This window comes from Silene latifolia, chromosome Y (genome assembly GCF_048544455.1).
Source record: "Silene latifolia isolate original U9 population chromosome Y, ASM4854445v1, whole genome shotgun sequence".
NCBI lineage: Eukaryota > Viridiplantae > Streptophyta > Magnoliopsida > Caryophyllales > Caryophyllaceae > Silene > Silene latifolia.
Window position 1 is genome coordinate 289,151,993 of NC_133538.1, and position 20,125 is coordinate 289,172,117.

The 20,125-nt window shown below is 33.9% G+C and overlaps 1 protein-coding gene across 1 annotated transcript; it reads left to right on the forward strand.

Moving 5' to 3' along the window:
• Window positions 1-240: 240 nt before the first annotated feature.
• LOC141630885 (uncharacterized) lies at window positions 241-1,141 on the forward strand. Its single transcript, XM_074443629.1, has 2 exons — window positions 241-466; window positions 975-1,141. The coding sequence occupies exons 1-2, from the start codon at window positions 241-243 to the stop codon at window positions 1,139-1,141; spliced, it is 393 nt and encodes a 130-aa protein (XP_074299730.1).
• Window positions 1,142-20,125: the final 18,984 nt, after the last annotated feature.

Sequence of the window (20,125 nt, forward strand, 5' to 3'; positions counted from 1 at the left end):
CAATTGTTGAAGCAGATTAATGCCACAAATATTACTCTTATCCCCAAATGTGACAGGCCTAGTTTAGTCAAGCAATTTAGGCCTATTGCTTGTTGCAACATGATATATAAGGTGATCTCTAAATTGCTTTGCACTAGACTAGCTCAGGTGATACCTGACACCATTAGTGAAAACTAAGGTGCCTTCATAAAAGGAAGATCAATTATTAAGAATGTCCTCATTTGTCAATATCTTGTCAAAATGTATAATAGGAAAGTTGTGTCCCCAAGATGCTTATTTAAGATTGATTTACAAAAGGACTATGATACTGTAGAATGGGACATTGTTGAACAAATTCTCAAGGGTTTCCAGTTTCCTTATGCCTTCACTCAAAAATTCATGGTCTATGACAGGACTACCTCTGTTTCTCTATGCCTTAATCGGAGCCGGTTTGGATATTTAAAAGGGAAAAGGGGGCTTAGACAAGGTGACCCCATCTCCCCTCTCATATTCACCATGTGTATGGAGTACCTAACAAGAATGATCAAATATGCCACAACTAGATGGCCTTTCTAGTATCATCCTTTATGTACGGCCACAAAATTGAACCACTTGATTTTTGCTGATGACTTGCTTATGTTTTGTAAGGGCAATAGTCAATCCATTGTTTTACTCCTAAGGGCTTTCTCTTCCTTTTCTAAAGCTTCTGGACTAACAATGAATTAACAATTCCAAGTCAGAAGTTTATTATAATGGGGTAGCTCAGCAGGTTAAAGATGATATTCAACAATTTGCAGGGTTTGAGGAAGGGACTATGCCTTTCAGATACTTGGGAGTGCCAATTCAGGCAGGGAGATTGACTAAAAAAGAATGCAATATCCTGACTAAAAGAATGGTGGCCAGAATAAGAAGCTTAGGAGCCATAAAGTTGTCCTATGCAGGTAGAGTAACTCTTATAAATGTTGTGCTTAATACTCATTACTCTTACTGGGCAGGGATATTTTTGATTCCCAAGAGTGTGATCAAGAGAATAGAAGCTATCTGTAGAAATTTTCTTTGGGCTCGTAGCTCTGACTATCATAGGGTGCCTCTTGTTGCCTGGGACACTATCACTCTCCCTAAAACTGAGGGTGGCCTTGGCATCAAAAGAGCTCTGACCTAGAACTATGCTACTATTGCCAAGCTTGTTGATTGGGTGTATACAAAATTAGATAGACTATGGATCAAATGGGCTCACCGGCTCTACAATAAAAATAAGGATTGACATACTTATTCTCCACCTCCTGATGCTGCGTGGGCATGGAAAAGTATATGCAAAGTAAAAGAAATGATGAAGAATGGATATGTAGCAAATACCTGGGTATCTGATGCCAAAGGTTCCACCATTAGCAGTGGTTATGAGTGGTTAAGGTACAAACAACCTCAACAGAATTGGGTTTATCTGATCTAGAGTAGTTGGAACATACCAAAACATGCTATCATCACTTGGATAATCATGAATAATAGACTGAATGTGAAAGAGAAGTTGTTCAGATTAGGATGCTGCACTGATGACAGGTGCATTATCTGTGACAGTGAAGCTGAGACCCAAAGCCACTTATTCTTTGACTGCATATACAGCAAGAAGGTTATGCAGCTATTGGAACAGTGGTGTGGATTTACAGTCCATGTAAGTCTGATAGGGGGACTAAGGCCAGCAAAGACAAGTTTAAAACAGCAAGTCCACTAGCTGATTTGGAATGCCTCCTATTATCACATATGGGCTCAAAGGAATAGAGCACGTATACATTTAGCTATCCTAAGACCTCAGAGACTTGCTGAAACTATTAAGAAAGAGGTTCATCAAAGGATTAAACTCAAACTGGGCAGGTCTGCTAGCAGAAGTGATGGTATTTGGCTAAGAAAATAGGGACTATGAGTCTGTATTTGTGATGTTTTAAAAGGGCTTTGGTTGTATGCATGGCTATCCACATATATTGTTTGTATTCTTTCTGATACGGTCCCTAAGAGTTAATAGCTTGTGCTAATTCTTTTAAAACTTTTGTATCTATTTAGTGCTTAATATATCCTCACACATTTTACCAAAAAAAATGTTCTAAGTATGGATATTTGCTTGAGCTAGACCTATAACTCAAACAATGGTGATCGACACTCAAGACCTATTGAGAACGATCTAGTTAATACTCAAAACGCGTTGAATAATAACTAAAGAATTGCCGCAGCAAGTGAACAAAACAAATCTATGTTTAGATTCTGGTTGTATATTATTTCTTGGATGATCTCAAATGAAAGAAAAACAAGGCTATATATAGCCATTACACAAACGCCTAAAACGGCTGTTTTAATAAGGTAATAAACTACCTAATTAAGTCTCTTAATTCGACATTAATGAGGCGAAAACTTACCTTATTCTAACAACCAGAAAATCCTTAAAATGCTGAAAATAAGACTCTTAAAATGCTGAAATAAAGACTTAAAACATCTTAAATCCGAGAAATAACTCTCCTTAATTGAGGGAAATAAATTCCATTAATCCCTTAATTAATTGTGTGTTAATTCTCCTCTTGACCGATTTAATTGAGCTGATCTTGGACCCAATTAATTAGGCAAACGAAATCATTGATCTTATAGGTGCCAATCCAACTAGCTTGACGTGCCATTATTTGAGCTTTTGGAACATCATCTTTTGAACCGTTCATAGGACTGTTCATATCGACAATAAGCTCATCGATGCTATCCATGATCATATCATCCCCTCCCCCTTGAAACGGAATTGACCTCAATTCTGTAATCCCGTCATGTGACACCCCGCAACAACGCATAAAATATAACTTATAAAATTCAAGCGGAAATTAGGAAATTTTTGAAACTGTTAAAATTTAAAGTGCGGGTTCATTAAAGTCCAACACACAAATAAAGATTTCGGAAAGAAAGATTAAGTTATACAAACGTGATAGTCAAGGTGAGGGAAAATATATACCTCGAATGACAAAAAGAAAAAAGGTGAGTCTAAGCAATCCTAATAAACCGACTAAAAGGCCAAGGTGCTCTCTAGCTCACACATGTATTTACCCCATAAATGCACCAACTAGTACGTGTCATTCATGTAAACATGAACGCCACAGTCAATGGGGAGTAACTCAAGCTTCTCTCAGCCACAAAATGCCGAAACGAACATAACAAAGAACTAAAACAGGTAAGTCATGTAAGATACTTACAAAAAATATGAATATCAAGTTTATATTTAAACATGGCAATTAAATGAGATGTAACAAGATAGATAACATTAGCATAATAAAGATTCAACTATTCATGTGAGACCATTAAATAATATGAGAGACAAGAATACAGTCATTTATACAAAAGCACGCATTTCAAGGAAATATAACATAGATATGAGATTAGAATCCGAATCATGTGAAGCAGTTAAGTAAGGGATCAACCAATGCAATTTACAAGAATAGAAACTGTAGCCGTTATATGAAAACCACTTAGAAAACATTGCACGGGACGTGGCTACTAATGTCACATTCATACTTATGGCTTGCATCTCACCATTATAACGGATGGGAACGTCAATCCCGATGATCATATCGCAACTAGAGGGCTTATAGCTCACCCCTAGTGTCCGATAGGACCAAGACAAACAACACAAGGCATAACTCTTGCCTTGAAAGAAAAATACCAATATCTATAACCAAGCAAGATCTTTACTACTCATATATCAATATATAATTCCCCTGATAGGACGACAATGGTACTCCCAAAACTCAGTCCTAGTCTAAATCTGGCTAGACTCTCGGTGCTGAATGGTCCTCGATTCGACATGCGGCAGAACAGTCCGCATCCATGACTCGAAGACAGAGCGGAAATCGAGAAACCACAATCGACAGGACAGTCCGAAAGAGGCAGAGGATATGAGCTAAACCCAGAATCGGCAGGACAGTCCGAAACAGGCATAAAGATAAGTCAAGTAATACGGTATAGCATAAAGGCATTATCACCAAAATACGATATGCGTTAACCCACATTCGGCAGAACAGTCCGAAAGGGGCGGGAAAAACATAAATCAACCAACTACTGACAAAACGGCACAAGAGCGGCGTAAACCAATACCTGGCAGAACGACACAAGTAAGGCGTAAAGATATATCATAAGAATACGACTCAACCAAGCGATACGAATTAACTTGGAAAGAGACTAATAATGTAATGAGTCGATGATAATCCAAATAAGACACTTCATGACAAATTATATTCATAAACATTAATAGGTAACCCATTTCTTCAATATTTGTCACTTGAATAAAAACGTAAACAAACGGAAATGAACCACTTATAATAAGCAAAACAAGCATTCAATTATAAATGACTCAAATGTAAGATAAACCATTTACTACTCACAAGGCATGAATAATTAATTTGGAGATCATATTAAAAGGAAACATGTCATTTCATATATATACATGAGATAATTATTGAATGTACTCCACAATTATAAATCATGTGAGAAGAATATAAAAATGAACGATATTTACGAATTACATTATATAATACACGAGGTAAAACTTAAATAACCACACATAAAGCATACATAAGACCACCCAAACTCCTAGACTGGCTCAACAACCAAAAATACAAACAAGCCCAATTGACTACTACAACTCCAAATGGCCCGAAGCCTAGTTGTCAAACACACCCAACATAAACAAAGGAGAATGAATAAGGGGAAAACAGGGGTATGGGTATCCTGTGACTAACCCAAATCAACCTGGCCGTGGCCACTCTGCCTACCTACGGCCGGTCACCAGTCCAACTCCAAATTGGGTTCTCATAAACCCGTCCCAAGCAACATATATACCACATAAAATCCCCAATTTGTACAATAAAAACCACCAGGTTCAAAAACATAGGTAAGGATATACAACACTCTTGTTCATACTACTACTGATGTAGTTAGACCATAAGGCGAGAGAGATGAATAATTCCCTACTAATACCTTCCTCACCCCTAACCGCCCTTCTCCTCAAGCGTGTAGTTGCAAAACAAACTTGACATATCGCTTGCTAGAATTCCAGGATCATTTGGCACAAAAATCCTAGTACAAAGGTCAACACCATGCTCAAATATTGCAACTTGAATACCATTTATCCATGTCACACCAAGGTAGCTACTACAAAAAGTAATGAACAACACGAACCAGCACCTCATCAATATTAACTCCATAAACGATCTCTAGAAATCTAGAATACCAAGGTCCTAGTGTCAGGTCTACCATTCCATTTGTTTACCTATTCCTTACAATATCGCAAAATAAAAGCTTATCCTTACTATATACTCCCTCCGTCCCAAATCTCACGTTTTTGAGCAGCAACAAGGAGTTACAACGTTTCGACACTAGTGAGAACACGATTTAAGACGGAATTTAACGCAATAAACTCAAGCATAAAAGTCAGAAAGTCAAAAAGACTCGAGGCTTAACACGTACGAGCACGAAAACGATGGGTAAGACGAAATTTCGACACTTTGTCGAGTAACCTATCACCGTTACCTTAAATGCTCCTTATTCTTCGAATAAATGGTCCACAAAGCTTGAGTCTTCCACCGGGTCTTCGAAACCTTCATTAAGGAGCAAGAAAACGAACGGGGATGGAGGCAAAAACCGAAACTTTTATAAGACGGCGAAATTCAAAACCATCACAAAAACGAGACTTTCTTACCTTGAAAGATGGAGGAGGAAACAAGGAAGAGAATGGTACAAAAATTAAGAGGAACGGTGGAGAAATGGGGATGAAATCTCGGTTTGTAGCTCGGCCAAAAATGGCATTGTTTGCTCTGGTTTGTTGCTGCAGGGGATTGTCGTTGGTGCTGGTAGAACGAAAGAGAAAAGGAAATGAGCAGGGGTAGGGACGAGCAGCATGACAACAACAATAATATTAATAGTAATAATAATATATACTAATAATAATAATAATAATAATAATAATAATAATAATAATAATAATAATAATAATAATAATAATAATAATAATAATAATAATAATAATAATAATAATAATAATAATAATAATAATAATAATAATAATAATAATAATAATAAATTGAGAAGCTTACATTTTCCCAAAAAAAAAAAAATAATAATAAAAGAATTATTTAAAGGTAGAGTGTGAGAGGGTAGGTGAGTGTATTGTCGATATAGGAAAGGTCGAGAAAAGATTAGTCTCACAAGTGGAAATGTGACGGTCTATAGCAAGACGGAACAATGTCTCGAGTCTATATTTACTTAAAACGGAAACTAATATTATTACTGTCACTATTATTACTGTCCGACTAGAATACGTATTTTTATATAAATAAGCTTTAATATATTACTTTTATAAAAATCGTGTTTAAAATAAAATTAATTAGATTGAATAATTCAAAAATATAAAATAAAGTAATTAAGCGGTTTAATAAATTTTCAAATGTCAAAACGAGAAATTCGCGGGTGTTACATTCACCCCACCTTTTTAAAAGTTTCGTTCTCGAAACTTGAAAATAGAAATGAAAAGTTATAAAAATAGAATTGGACCTTTTGAAGTCCATAACTAAAATATTAAATGGTTTCTTATAGTAAGTCTCCTCAATGGAACGAAATTGCTCTTGTCGTGCACTTGAGAGCGTTAACTTTCCAAGTCAAAGACAAATTGAAAACAAAATCATTCGCCAACAAGGGTAGAACAAGTTATTAAACGTCTCTAATAACGAGTTCTAACATCCTATCAACGTTAAAAACAAATGAAAATGGTAATCCACTCAAATTTTCTTTTGCAAAAGCCAAAATAGAAATAAAAGATTCATTGTTAAATTCAAAACGGAGTCAAATTCTTGAAAATATAACATTAAACTTTGACAAAGAATCATAAATAAATCAAGGTTAGTTAGAAATTAAGCAAAATTAAAAGTAACTCGGGTTTAGCAATTAAAGATCAATAAAAAGAAGTTATACTCAAGGAACAAGAGAATTAAATCAAATTTTCATTTTTCAAATCTTTACAAATAGTTAAAGTTTTGTAATAGTAACATAAATTTTTAACAACGAACCAAAAATGGTAGCTTGAAATATTTAGAAATTGTACGAAATGGAAAAACAACTTAGACATTATAAATACAAAGTACGCTAAGAGGATCCATACTTAACCAACAAAAGAGCTATGATGAACTTCCTAGGGGTAAGAATTAATGTCAAATCAACAAGGATGTCAAAGACAGAGTTTTATAGGTTACCATCATCAAACTTAAAGGAGGAGCATGATGAAGCGAGGAAGAGAGGTATGAACGGTAACGCTTATAGTCAAAGAAGAAGGGAAATTAAACAAGGAGACGCCAGGCACTCAAATCTCAAACACTACATCATCCCAACCGGTTCCGAAAACTTCCTAATAAAATCGATTTTACAACCACATCACTCCCAAGAGTTTCCTCAAAACACTTATGTTACTTCATCCTAAGTTATTCCATGATACAAGGTACTTCACTATAAGTGTGATTTCACCACTCGAAATCCTCAAACGTCTGCAAACAACCTCCACGAGATCAAGTTCAAAGCTTCTAACAAAGCTATACTAATATCCAACTAGTGTCAACCATGAGTTTCTGAAAATGGTAAAACTCTCAATCAAAAATCCAAATTCAAAAGTTCTTTTGCACATTCTATCATCCCAAAGAGATCTTGTTATGCTCTCGAAACCTAGATCATAGGTGGTGACATTCTCCAAATTACGAGACAACCACCCGAAACATCTAACTCATCTCAGCTCAACATCTATCGATCCCAACTTATAATTACATCTCAAGAACTCTGGCTACTAATCCTCACTACCGCAAGGTGAATACCCAAATGAGATTCCAAATCTAGCAGCATCTCTCGCCTAATATGGTTCTTATGTAATCATCACAACACTCACAAAAGTATACCGACTATGCTAACCTCGAGCTCAACTCAAACTTCGAAGTGACACTTTCATCACCAATGGCCAACTACATCCTAGAGTTGTTTCCTTCCAAGCTCTCATCATAAACTCTACTCCATATCAAAACCCCAAGCAACAATACTCGAGTTCAAAGTTCTCAAATTCCAAGTATAAACAACAAGGCCAAGTTCTATAACCTTAGTATCATAAGCAACTCACACTTAACACACAGAATCCACCAATCAATTATACTCACTTTATCAATGAACTAGGTATAAGAATCACCAAGTATGTCTCACCATAATACCTAAGTCTTTCTAACATCGCAACCTCTCAAAATCAGGGTTATGGGTCAACCAGAAACAAACTCGACAAAGCCAAATTATCCAACCAAGATTAACATCCCACAAAATAAAGAGAACTATCTAAAAGGCGTCAAGGGAGGATAAGCAAGGAAAAGAGGACAAGTTGGGAGGGTACACGAGTAGCTTCCCAGGGTGGAGTAAAAGAGAGTTTGGAAGAAAGATAAGCATCAAAAGTAAAAGAACAAGGCGAGATACATAAGAACGAGGAATATCTTCGAGGAAGTAGAAGCATTCTTCAAAGGTTGAACAAATATTCAATCTCCAGCAATACGCACCAAGTCTTGATTACAACACGGGTAAGCTCATGTTTTGTCGATCCAAGAGTACAAGAACCAATTATTGACAAATAACAAACATTTTAGAACCTAAGAAAGAGAAAACACACTACAGACTACCAACTTAGGTCCTTAGTTCTACCCACATATCATTTATTATTCAAGGTCAAGTTCAAATTTAATTTTGGGGTACACGTGTGTGCGTCGGGAGCAACATACGCTCTCATACCAACAGTGACACCCCGCAACAACGCGGAAAATATAACTTATAAAATTCAAGCAGAAATTAGGAAAATTTTGAAACTTTTAAAATTTAAAGCGCGGGTTCATTAAAGTCCAAAACACAAATAAAGATTTCGGAAAGAAAGATTAAATTATACAAACGTGATAGTCAAGGTGAGGGAAAATATATCCCTCGAATGACAAAAAGATAAAAGGTCAGTCTAAGCAATCCTAATAAACCGACTATAAGGCCAAGGTGCTCGCTAGCTCACACATGTCTTCACCCCATAAATGCACCAACCAGTACCTGTCTTTCATGTAAATATGAACGCCACAGTCAGTGGAGAGTAACTCAAGGTTCTCCCAGCCACAAAATGTCGAAACGAACATAACAAAGAACTAAAACAGGTAAGTCATGTAAGATACTTACAAAAGATATGAATATCAAGTTTATATTTAAACATGGCAATTAAACGAGATATAACAAGATAGATAACATTAGCATAATAAAGATTCAACTATTCATGTGAGACCATTAAATAATATGAGAGGCAAGAATACAGTCATTTATACAAAAGCACGCATTTTAAGGAAATACAACATAGATCCCCTACAATAATGCGATCACAATTGTTGATCATGATGATCACATATTTAAATCTCATATTTAAGAATACATGAGGGAAAGTAATATTTTACAGTCAACTGGTCCACACATATCGGTAATGATTGGCTGACTAGAGTTTGACATTACTGTCGTATGACGGTATTGATTAGTTGATCCCCTAAGGTCATACCTATAGGGTAATGCTCTTAATTTATTATTCAATTAATCGTATGCCGATACGAGTTAATTAAATTGCTTAAAATTGACGGATGATTTTGTGAGTAAAATTTTGTATCTTATTGTAATTCGATTAAATAAGATACGATCTAAGTAATCGAATCGTTTTATAACTTAGATTAAATTATTGTTTACGAAACAATTGAATCGGATTGAATAATTTATTATAAATACAAGTTGTTGTAATTTATAATTCGATAAACTATTTTGGTACAAGTAATTAAGAATTACTAGTTATTTTTGTATGTGACATATTTTATTAATATGTTATTTTTTAATATATTAAAAATACATTATATTGTAACATGTCATGTAACATGTGACATATGACAAAATTGACAAATGACAAAATAAAATGGACCTTCCATTTTATGTATGTACCGAAATATGGAGGGAGGATTATGGTTTATATTGTGTTGTATATTTTAATGGAAACACAATGTTTAAACTCTACACATAGCCATGCACACCTAGTCTAATCTTGAGAAGAACAAAGACCATGCATTGGCCTCTATAACCCCCTCCCCCAACCGGTTTTCCTACCTGAAAGGCTAAGGGTTTTTCCTCTACTTTTATTCACTACTTTACTACTTTTTTCTAGTGTGAGAAAAATCACTATTGTCTACAATTTGTGAAATAAACTTAGAGAAAGAAACCTCACAAATAGTCCTCTCTTGACCAAAATACAAGAGAACAAAAACACCATTTTTGTGTCAAATTTTAAGATTGTTTTAATTAATACTAGTCTTATATTAATTAAAAAATTAAAGGGGTTATCTTGGTACATCTCTTAGGGAGAGATTCTACACTTGAATCTTGTTCTTACACCTTTGGAAAGCTCAAGAACTAGTGAACTTACTAGTGCCCATATTCCGAAATCATGAATGTAAGAATTGATTTTCTTCTTATACTAGTAATTGTTTTGCATGCATAAGATCCGATTTAATTTTATGACTAAATTAAACTTTCATATATTGGATATGTAAACAAATGAGATTAATGAATCCTAACAAGTGCTCTTCTCTTTTGATTAATGTTGAGCACATCCTTGGTGGTGCTAGCATTTAGCCCCATGTCCCTCTCGGCTTGCACAAGCATTTTGTGCAATTAATCGAGGGATACTTTCAACTTTTGCACATTAAAATTCACCCTGAATTGGACATATGCTTTAACCTTGTTCAAGGACTGAAGAATTCGATCAATGATGAGTTCCTCGGGAATCTCTACCTTTTGCATTTTCAAGGTCTCAACATGCTCCATCAACTTGAGCAAATGAGGGCTAAATTTTTGGCCCTCCTTGATGTTGAGATCAAATAATTCAGAAGCCGCTTCATATTGAATGATCCTCGGAGCTTTTGAAAACATGGTCACAAGCTTCGTATAGATCTCATAGGCGATGCTAATCTTTATAACACTCCTTTGGAGTTCGGCCTCCATTGAGAAGATCAACACATTTTTGATCGCGGCCGAGTCCTTTTGGTAAGTCTCATAGGCTTGCCTAGCGGCGATGCTAGACCTAGCGGTGGGTGCGGCGTGAGAGGCCTCAGTAAGGTAATGAAGCTTGTCGTCACCCTCCGCCGCCAAGCGAAGTTGCGCGTCCCAATCGGTGAAATTTGACCCATTCTTTTCTAATTTACAACGATCCATGAAGGATCGGAGCCATGAAACATTGGTGAGAGTGTTTGAGCTAGCGGTTGCGTTTGAATTTGGAGTTGCCATTTCAATAGAGAAAACAAATTTGACTACAAAATAAAAGTGAAGGAATTAATAAACATTTATTGTTTTGATAATACTTATAAACATTTTAAACAAGTTTTAAGCATTTATATAGTGACCTCTACACAACTATTATAAATGATCCCGAGATCTAAATTAATATTAACTCGGGCACGGTGAGCCGATTCATCCCTTATCAATATAACTCGGTGGATTAACTCTTTAATCGATTCAACTTCTAGAAATCTCGGTCGATAAAATTACTCTAATATTTATCTTTAGCCCAGAACACATGCGACTACGGTCACGAATACTTCCGTTGAGTTCAATCCAAATTTCGATGTAATAACATTTTTCTACCCACTTACCCAACGTAACAAGGTTTGTATTACGGTGAAGCCGGATTAAATCCCTTATGAAATTGGGTTTCGTGTGTTCTACTATTTGGTAAGTCTAATTCTTAATTATTATTTAGTGAGAGGTCTTGTCAATTTATTATCTATCACGTTTTAAGTGAACTAAATCGGTGAACTACGATCATTATAATTGACACGGTCGATGACTCGATAGGAATCACCGTTTTGTAATTTAATAGATTTAATTTCTATTACAAATGTAGAATCGGAAATTATGTAATTTTTTATTATTACTTGTAATGCCGGAGATCCTTGAAGACGGTGCCATTTGAAAAGGCGTTCCGACAAGACGGTGTTGCCTTGGAATGCGTGCCAAGTGAAGTTCAAGGGACCAATGGAGTTAGTTTCCGAATTTGTAATAGTTAATTAAATTTTCTTTTTAGGAAGGCTATACTAGGATTTTATATTTATGCTTTGCATTTTATTTATATGTTTGCATGCATCGCTAAATCGCCATAACTAAACTTGCATTCTATTTTAATCGAGTCATCGACCGTGTCAATTATAATTATCATAGTTCACCGCTTTAATTCACTTAAAACGTGATAGATAATAAATTGACATGACCTCTCGCTAAATTAATAATTGAGATTTACCCTTACCAAATAATAGAAACCATGAATCCCAATTTCATAAGGGAGTTAATCCGGCTTCACCGTAATACAAACCTTGTTACGTTGGGTAAGTGGGTAGTAAAATGTTATTACATCGAAATTTGGATTGAGCTCAACGAAAGTATTCGTGACCGTAGTGGCATGTGTTCCGGGCTAAAGATAAATATTAGAGTAATTTTATCGACCGCGAGTTCTAGAAGTAGAATCGATTAAAGAGTTAATCCACCGAGTTATATTTATGAGGGATTATCCGGCTTCACCGTACCCGAGTTAATATGAATTTGGGTCTTGAGATCATTTATAATAGTTGGGTAGAGGTCACTATATAAATGCTTAAAACTTGTTTAAAATGTTTACAAGTATTATCAAAACAATAGATGTTTATTAATTCCTTTACTTTTATTTTGTAGTCAAATTTGTTTTCTCTATTGCAATGGCAACTCCAAATTCAAACGCAACCGCTAGCTCAAACACTCTCACCAATGTTTCATGGATCGTTGTAAATTAGAAAAGAATGGGTCCAATTTCGCCGATTGGGATGCGCAACTTCGCTTGGCCGCGGAGGGTGACGACAAGCTTCGTTACCTTACGGAGGCGTCTCCCGCCGCCCCTACCGCTAGGTCTACCCCCGCCGCTAGGCAAGCCTATGAGACTTACCAAAAGGAGTCGGCTGCGATAAAAAATGTGTTGATCTTCTAAATGGAGGCCGAACTCCAAAGGAGTGCTATAAAGATTAGCACCGCCTATGAGATTTATACGATGCTTGAGACCATGTTTTCACAAGCTCCGAGGATCATTCAATATGAAGCGGCTTCCGCATTCTTTGATCCCAACATCAAGGAGGGCCAAAAGGTTAGCCCTCATGTGCTCAATGGAGCATGTTGAGACCTTGAAAATGCAAAAGGTAGAGATTCCCGATGAACTCATCATTGATCGAATTCTTCGTTCCTTGAACAAGGTTAAAGCATATGTCCAATTCAGGGTGAATATTAATATGCAAAACTTGAAAGTATCCCTCGATGATTTGCACAAACTGGTTGTGCAAGCCGAGAGGGACATGGGGCTAAATGCTAGCACCACCAAGGATGTGCTCAACATTAATCAAAAGAGCAAAGGGAATTTCAAGAAAGGTGGTCATAAGGGAAAGAAGCAAACTCCCTACAAGAACAAAGGAAAGGCTTGTGAAACTAGCTCCTCAAAGCCCAAGAAGGGTGCCCCCTCCGGGTACAAACGCCACTATTGTAATGGTGTTGTGCATTAGAAGAGGAATTGTCCTAAGTACCTAGGCGACATCAAATCTGGAAAGATCACTCCAGTAGGTAAATGACTATCCCTTCTTTTATGTTTCTATTTCAACTTTGGTATTTTGATACGAGTTGTGATAAAGTATCCCCTTTTTATTGTAATTAGGGCATCCTCCAAGCAACAACAAGGGCAAGGAAAAGCAAGCTTAAGAGATCGTGAGGGAGCTAGGAGTAGCCACCCATGAAGCTTGGCTTTATTTATTGTCTTTAATTTCATGTTGTGTTTTGAATTCTAGAACTATTTTAATTTCCTTGTTTGACATGGAAATTTGTTTTAATCCTTTGAACAATGGTTGTAATTTTGGATTAATAGTGACTTGGTTTGCAACCCAAGTCACTACGTTTATCGTATTTTAATTGTTCTAAAATTCATCTTCATATGCTTAACATAAAAACATATGAATATCTACTTAAATTGATCCAATAGACAATTATAATGATAGATTCATTATATGTCCATAAGCTTGGAGTTTGTGTATGATCGATTATAAAGTAATATTGAGTTAATGAACTCACTTAAGGGCAACTTAATAACCTACATACACGCATTAAAATCTTTAAAAATAGAATAAGTCTATGTGATATCTCTCCATCTTCACTAGAACATCATTTGTGTCACAAAAGCTATCTTTTGAATATTTTGTGTATTTATTCTAAAGATAGAGTGGGAGTAATATTAAGACACAAAGAATAATTTGTATACCTTGGGTAGATGAGATCTATATAACAGAAAATAATTTGTATACATTACTAATTATGTATAGATGGAATCCATGTGAAGAAACCAAAAGAAGATGTTCTTAGGGTAACTACGTGAGGAGACCAAAAGAAGATGTTCTTAAGGAAATTACGTAAGGAGACCAAAAGAAAGTACTTAAAGGAACATGACTAATGAAAAGACTTAAAATAAAGATTCTTTTTTGATAATGATCAAACTAAACATAAAGATTCAACGTTAACGTTTACTTAAGAGCCTAATGAAACGAAATGCATCCTTGAATATAAATGAGATTTATGATTAAGAGTTGCATAGAAATACATAACAATGTCTATAATAGCTAAGTTAATGGTTAACCATGCTAGAGACATTGCAAAACTTCATGAAAATGGATAAGTTATACGTCTTTCCGAAATGAGTATTTTGTGAGGGATGTGTGAACTCCATATTGAATTTTACATTTTAGTAATGACATTGCTTCCCTTCATTTTAAGAATGAATAAGTTGGAGATTAAATAATCTATTTCCATTGTTAGAGATCGAAACCTCTTTCCAAATAGATATTTTTAAAGGATATGTTGATAACATATGTGGTTTTATCATAACAACCTAGCAAAGCAAAAATGATTTCAATTCATGAAATGTTTCGATTGAGTGGTCAAACACGAAACATGTGGAATTGAGTGGGAGTTTAAAATTGTCATGTATAGACATGGTATTTAGTGGGAGTAATCATCCTCCATGAATTTTACAACTTATTACTCATTAGGAATGACGAGCATATACTCTTTTATAAAGAAGTATTTAGGTTTTCAATTCTGAATGATATCAGACATCATGTGGATCTATTAAAACATGGGAGGTTAGATTGGCACTTAGATAGGTATCTTTTGTTGATAATGATCCTTCATCTTAAGAGATTAACCAGTTAAGTAGGTTATTCATGTCGATGAATATATAATTACCATGATAGAGTCATGGTTATTTACCGAACCTAAGAACTGTTGTTTAACATGAATTGATAACTAATGTTTCGGCCGTTAGTATAGTCATGTAATGCCATTATGCACATGTCCTAGATGAATTAAATGCTTGGAGCATGATAAGTCAATAACAAGTTAACCCATATGAGAGTCATTGGTAAGCCTCAAGGAACCATCAGGAATTCTCAAGGAGAACTAATAGTATGTTCTGGAGTTTGGAATGATGCTTAGATGTGTGTTAAGAGGTTACACAAACTCAAGTTTCCGAACTCATTTGGATCTGTGAAAATCCTAGGCAATTATTGACATAAAAAGTAAGAGATTAGAAAAGTGTATTTTATTGTCATCCATTGTAAGATTCGACGAAATGAACCTAAGTACGTTGTGATTAGGCGGTGAACTTTAAAATTACAAGTAGTGTTGTCCACCGAAACCCACATCACAAGTTATGTGATAACTGTGAGAGCTTCTTTCAAGTTAAAGAACCTAAGTCTAGTATGAAGTCTAGACATGTACTTAGTAAAGTTCATGCTATAAGGGATAACATGAAATTGAAGGAAATCGCAATTCACAAAGTTTGAACATATAGACACATGGTATGTTCACTAGCTAAACTTTTATTACGTAAGAAAGTACTTGAGTACACATATGATTATAAGACATAGAGTAGAAATATGGTATTGACTACTTATGTGTGATAATCACATTCATTGTTTGAGTTATCGTTAACTCATCTTGTACTTTGTTATTTCCAAATGGGATTGTTGAGACAATATTAAACCCCATTAAAGTGAACTGGATTAACATAGTATTCGTCCCTAGTTACTTATATGAGGTGACATCTCGAAGTAACTAGAGTGTGATGCGATTGATGGCAAGTTCAAGTGCCATAGAGTCATGAGAGATGACTAGTCAATCACATAGGGAGACGATTAGGAACACTCTGTCGAGCCAATGACCACTTATAGAGTTCTGGCAAATTTATATAGCCTGGTCGTGGCAAGAGCTACTATAATATTCTAATGAGTCGATTATTTTGACTAAAGACTATTCTCTTAAGGTGGCACAGTTTCAGAGTAACTTTGATTTATGCTCCTACGACCTTCGTAAATGGGGTCAAATGGGCTTATTTTGGGTTATAATGAGCTGTGGCTAGTCGAAGGGAATAGTGCGATAGGAATTGTCCACCCCTTGTCTTGGTTAAAACAATATCTCAGGGCCACTCGAGCAGTAATGAACTGGAAATGCGTGGCCACGCTCGAAAGGTATCTATGGTAGATAATTCCGGTCAATCAGTTATTCTCCAGATCGAGGAAACCACTCGCGATATGATCACTTGCAAGCACGACCCGAAAGACACCTTGCATTGAGTGGGAGATAGCAATAGGACAAGAGAATTGGTGACGCATACTTGTCGAGGACAAGTGGGAGATTGTTGGAGTAAGAGTCCCCGACAATAATGCAATCACAATTGTTGATCATGATGATCACATATTTAAATCTCATATTTAAGAATACATGAGGGAAAGTAATATTTTACAGTCAACAGGTCCACACATATCGGTAATGATTGGCTGACTAGAGTTTGACATTACTGTCGTACGACGGTGGTGATCAGTTGATCCCCTAAGGTCATACCTATATGGTAATGCTCTTAATTGATTATTTATTTAATCGTATGCCGATACGAGTTAATTAAATTACTTAAAATTGACGGATGATTTTGTGAGTAAAATTACGTATCTTATTGTAATTCGATTAAATAAGATACGGTCTAAGTAATCTAAACGTTTTATTACTTAGATTAAATTATTGTTTACGAAACAATTGAATCAGAATGAATAATTTATTATAAATACAAGTTGTGGTAATTTATAATTCGATAAACCATTTTGGTACAAGTAATTAAGAATTACTAGTTAATTTTGTATGTGACATATTTTATTAATATGTTGTTTTTTAATATGTTAAAAATACATTATATTGTAACATGTTATGTAACATGTGACATATGACAAAATTAACAAATGACAAAATAAAATGGACCTTCCATTTTATGTATGTACCGAAATATGGAGGGAGGATTATGGTTTATATTGTGTTGTTTATTTTAAATGGAAATACAATGATTAAACTCTACACATAGCCATGCACACCTAGTCTAATCTTGAGAAGAACAAAGACCATGCATTGGCCTCTATTATTCCCCCCCCCCCCCCTCCCCCAACCGGTTTTCCTACATGAAAGGCTAAGGGTTTTTCCTCTACTTTTATTCACTACTTTACTACTTTTTTCTAGTGTGAGAAAAATCACTATTTTCTACAATTTGTGAAATAAACTTAGAGAAAGAAACCTCACAAATACTCCTCTCTTGACCGAAATAAAAGAGAACAAAAACACCATTTTTGTGTCAAATTTTAAGCTTGTTTTAATTAATACTAGTCTTATATATATATATATATATATATATATATATATATATATATATATATATATATATATATATATATATATATATATATATATATATATATAGAGGCGGTATCCGGTGAGGACGGCTAAATATTTGAGGATTGAGGATTGCAATACAATATCACGAGTTCTTCAATACAATATCACGAAAAAAATCAGACTTGTCCAAAAAAATTTTTTTTTTTTTTTGCGAAGCTATTTTTTTCGTGTCATATTGTGTCGAACAACCTGTGATATTGTATTGAATATCACGAAAAAAATCAGACTTGTCCAAAAAAAAACATTATAAAAAAAATATATTTTTTTTTTGCGCAGCTATTTTTTTCGTGTGATATTGTTTCGAACAACCTGTGATATTGTATTGAATATCATGAAAAAAATCAGACTTGTCCAAAAAAAAATAATTTTTTTTTTTGCGCAGCTATTTTTTTCGTGTGATATTGTTTCGAACAACTTTGTGATATTGTATTGAACAACTTTGTGATATTGTAACGAAATCCTTAATCCTCAAAAAGATAGTGTATCCTCACATGATCCCATTCCTATATATATATATATATATATATATATATATATATATATATATATATATATATATATATATATATATATATATATATATATACATAAATCTGGGTTGAAACGCTGTGGATGCGCCACATGTCAACCCAGCCTTAAATACACGTATTAATTATAGCTGAAATTAAATACAAACATAATAAATGTTGTATAAATCTCAGCAAAGTATTAATTATAGTTTAATAAATTTTATTATAAATTTATATTAAATAATTATGGTGATTTGATTATAAATTTACTAAAAAGTTATTTTGATAAAAACTCTAAAATGTAAATAATTACGTTCATTGTGAAAAATGCTTTCAATTGAGTATAATTTTCATTATATTTATTGAAATCTTTATTTTGGTATGTAGAGATGATTAAAGTGAGTGTCTCACAATGTTTTACATTTACGTAAAAAAACATTTTGAGAAAGTTATAAAACTTAGACTATTAAATCCATTAAGAAATATATTTGGAAGAGTCATTGTATATATTAAAAACACAACTTTAAAAAACTACTAAGAGATAAGTTTTTATAGTCTGAGAATGAAAAAAATTATATTGGACAAATTGAATACATATGAGATTTGATAGGTTTCAATAGTGTGATAACGAGTATATGTACGAGTAGATGTACATAGTGATCGCGAGTACATTTGAATAATCAAAACAAAAGTAATAATTATTAAGTAATATAGTATTATAAATGACATAAATAAATAGAAAACACGTTACATTTTTTTTAATATCTTTAATTAAATATGTATAAGTCAAATATAAAATATTGATTATGACTAACCAAATACTCCGCATTACTTTTAGTTATATATTTTATATGTCTTTGAAGTTAAATATCAAAAAATAATATTTGAGAAAGTTCAACCTATTATATTTCCAGGTAATAAACTCTTAAACATCATTATATATAATTGTTTAAAAAAAACAAAAGGTGTAAGTTTTTCATAGATATGTTTGACACATATCACATGCAAGACACAATCAAAATATTTGAATAAGTTGAGTTTGAACTCTATATGTTTGATAGATAAATGTCACATGTTATACATAAAAAATTAAAAATTACATAAAAATATGTTCACATCATTTTGAATAAATATTAATTAATTTGAGACATAAATTATCGTGAAATGATATAATTTGAGAACTTATTGTTGATTGTTGTATTATTCGAATAAATTTTATTTTTATTAATATGATATTTCACCAGTCACAAATTTATTTATAAAACTTTGATCACACATAATTAATTATCACTTATTAGTTTTAGTTAAAACTCCTATGTATTTTATTTTAAAATATTGAAGTTAAACATAAAAATATTAAATTTGAGAAAAAAATATTTATAAGAGAAAATATTGAAGGTCATATATGAATTATATAATTTTTCTTCAATTATAATCATAAAATATTAAAATAGGCCGCGCGAAGCGCGCAATACTACCTACGCAATTAAAATAATTAAGGGGTTATCTTGGTACATGTCTTAGGGAGAGATTCTACACTTGAATCTTGTTCTTCCACCTTTGGAAAGCTCAAGAACTAGTAAGAAGGTGAGCTTACTAGTGCCCATATTCCGAAATCATCAATGTAAAAATTGATTTTCTCCTTATACTAGTAATTGTTTTGCATGCATAAGATCCGATTTAGTTTTATGACTAAATTAAACTTTCATATATTGGAT

Coding starts and splice junctions, on each gene's coding strand:
- LOC141630885 (XM_074443629.1), top strand. CDS start 241: ATGTATAATAGGAAAGTTGTGTCCCCAAGATGCTTATTTAAGATTGAT. Junction 467..974: donor GAAAAGGGGGCTTAGACAAG/GTGACCCCATCT, acceptor CTTACTGGGCAG/GGATATTTTTGATTCCCAAG.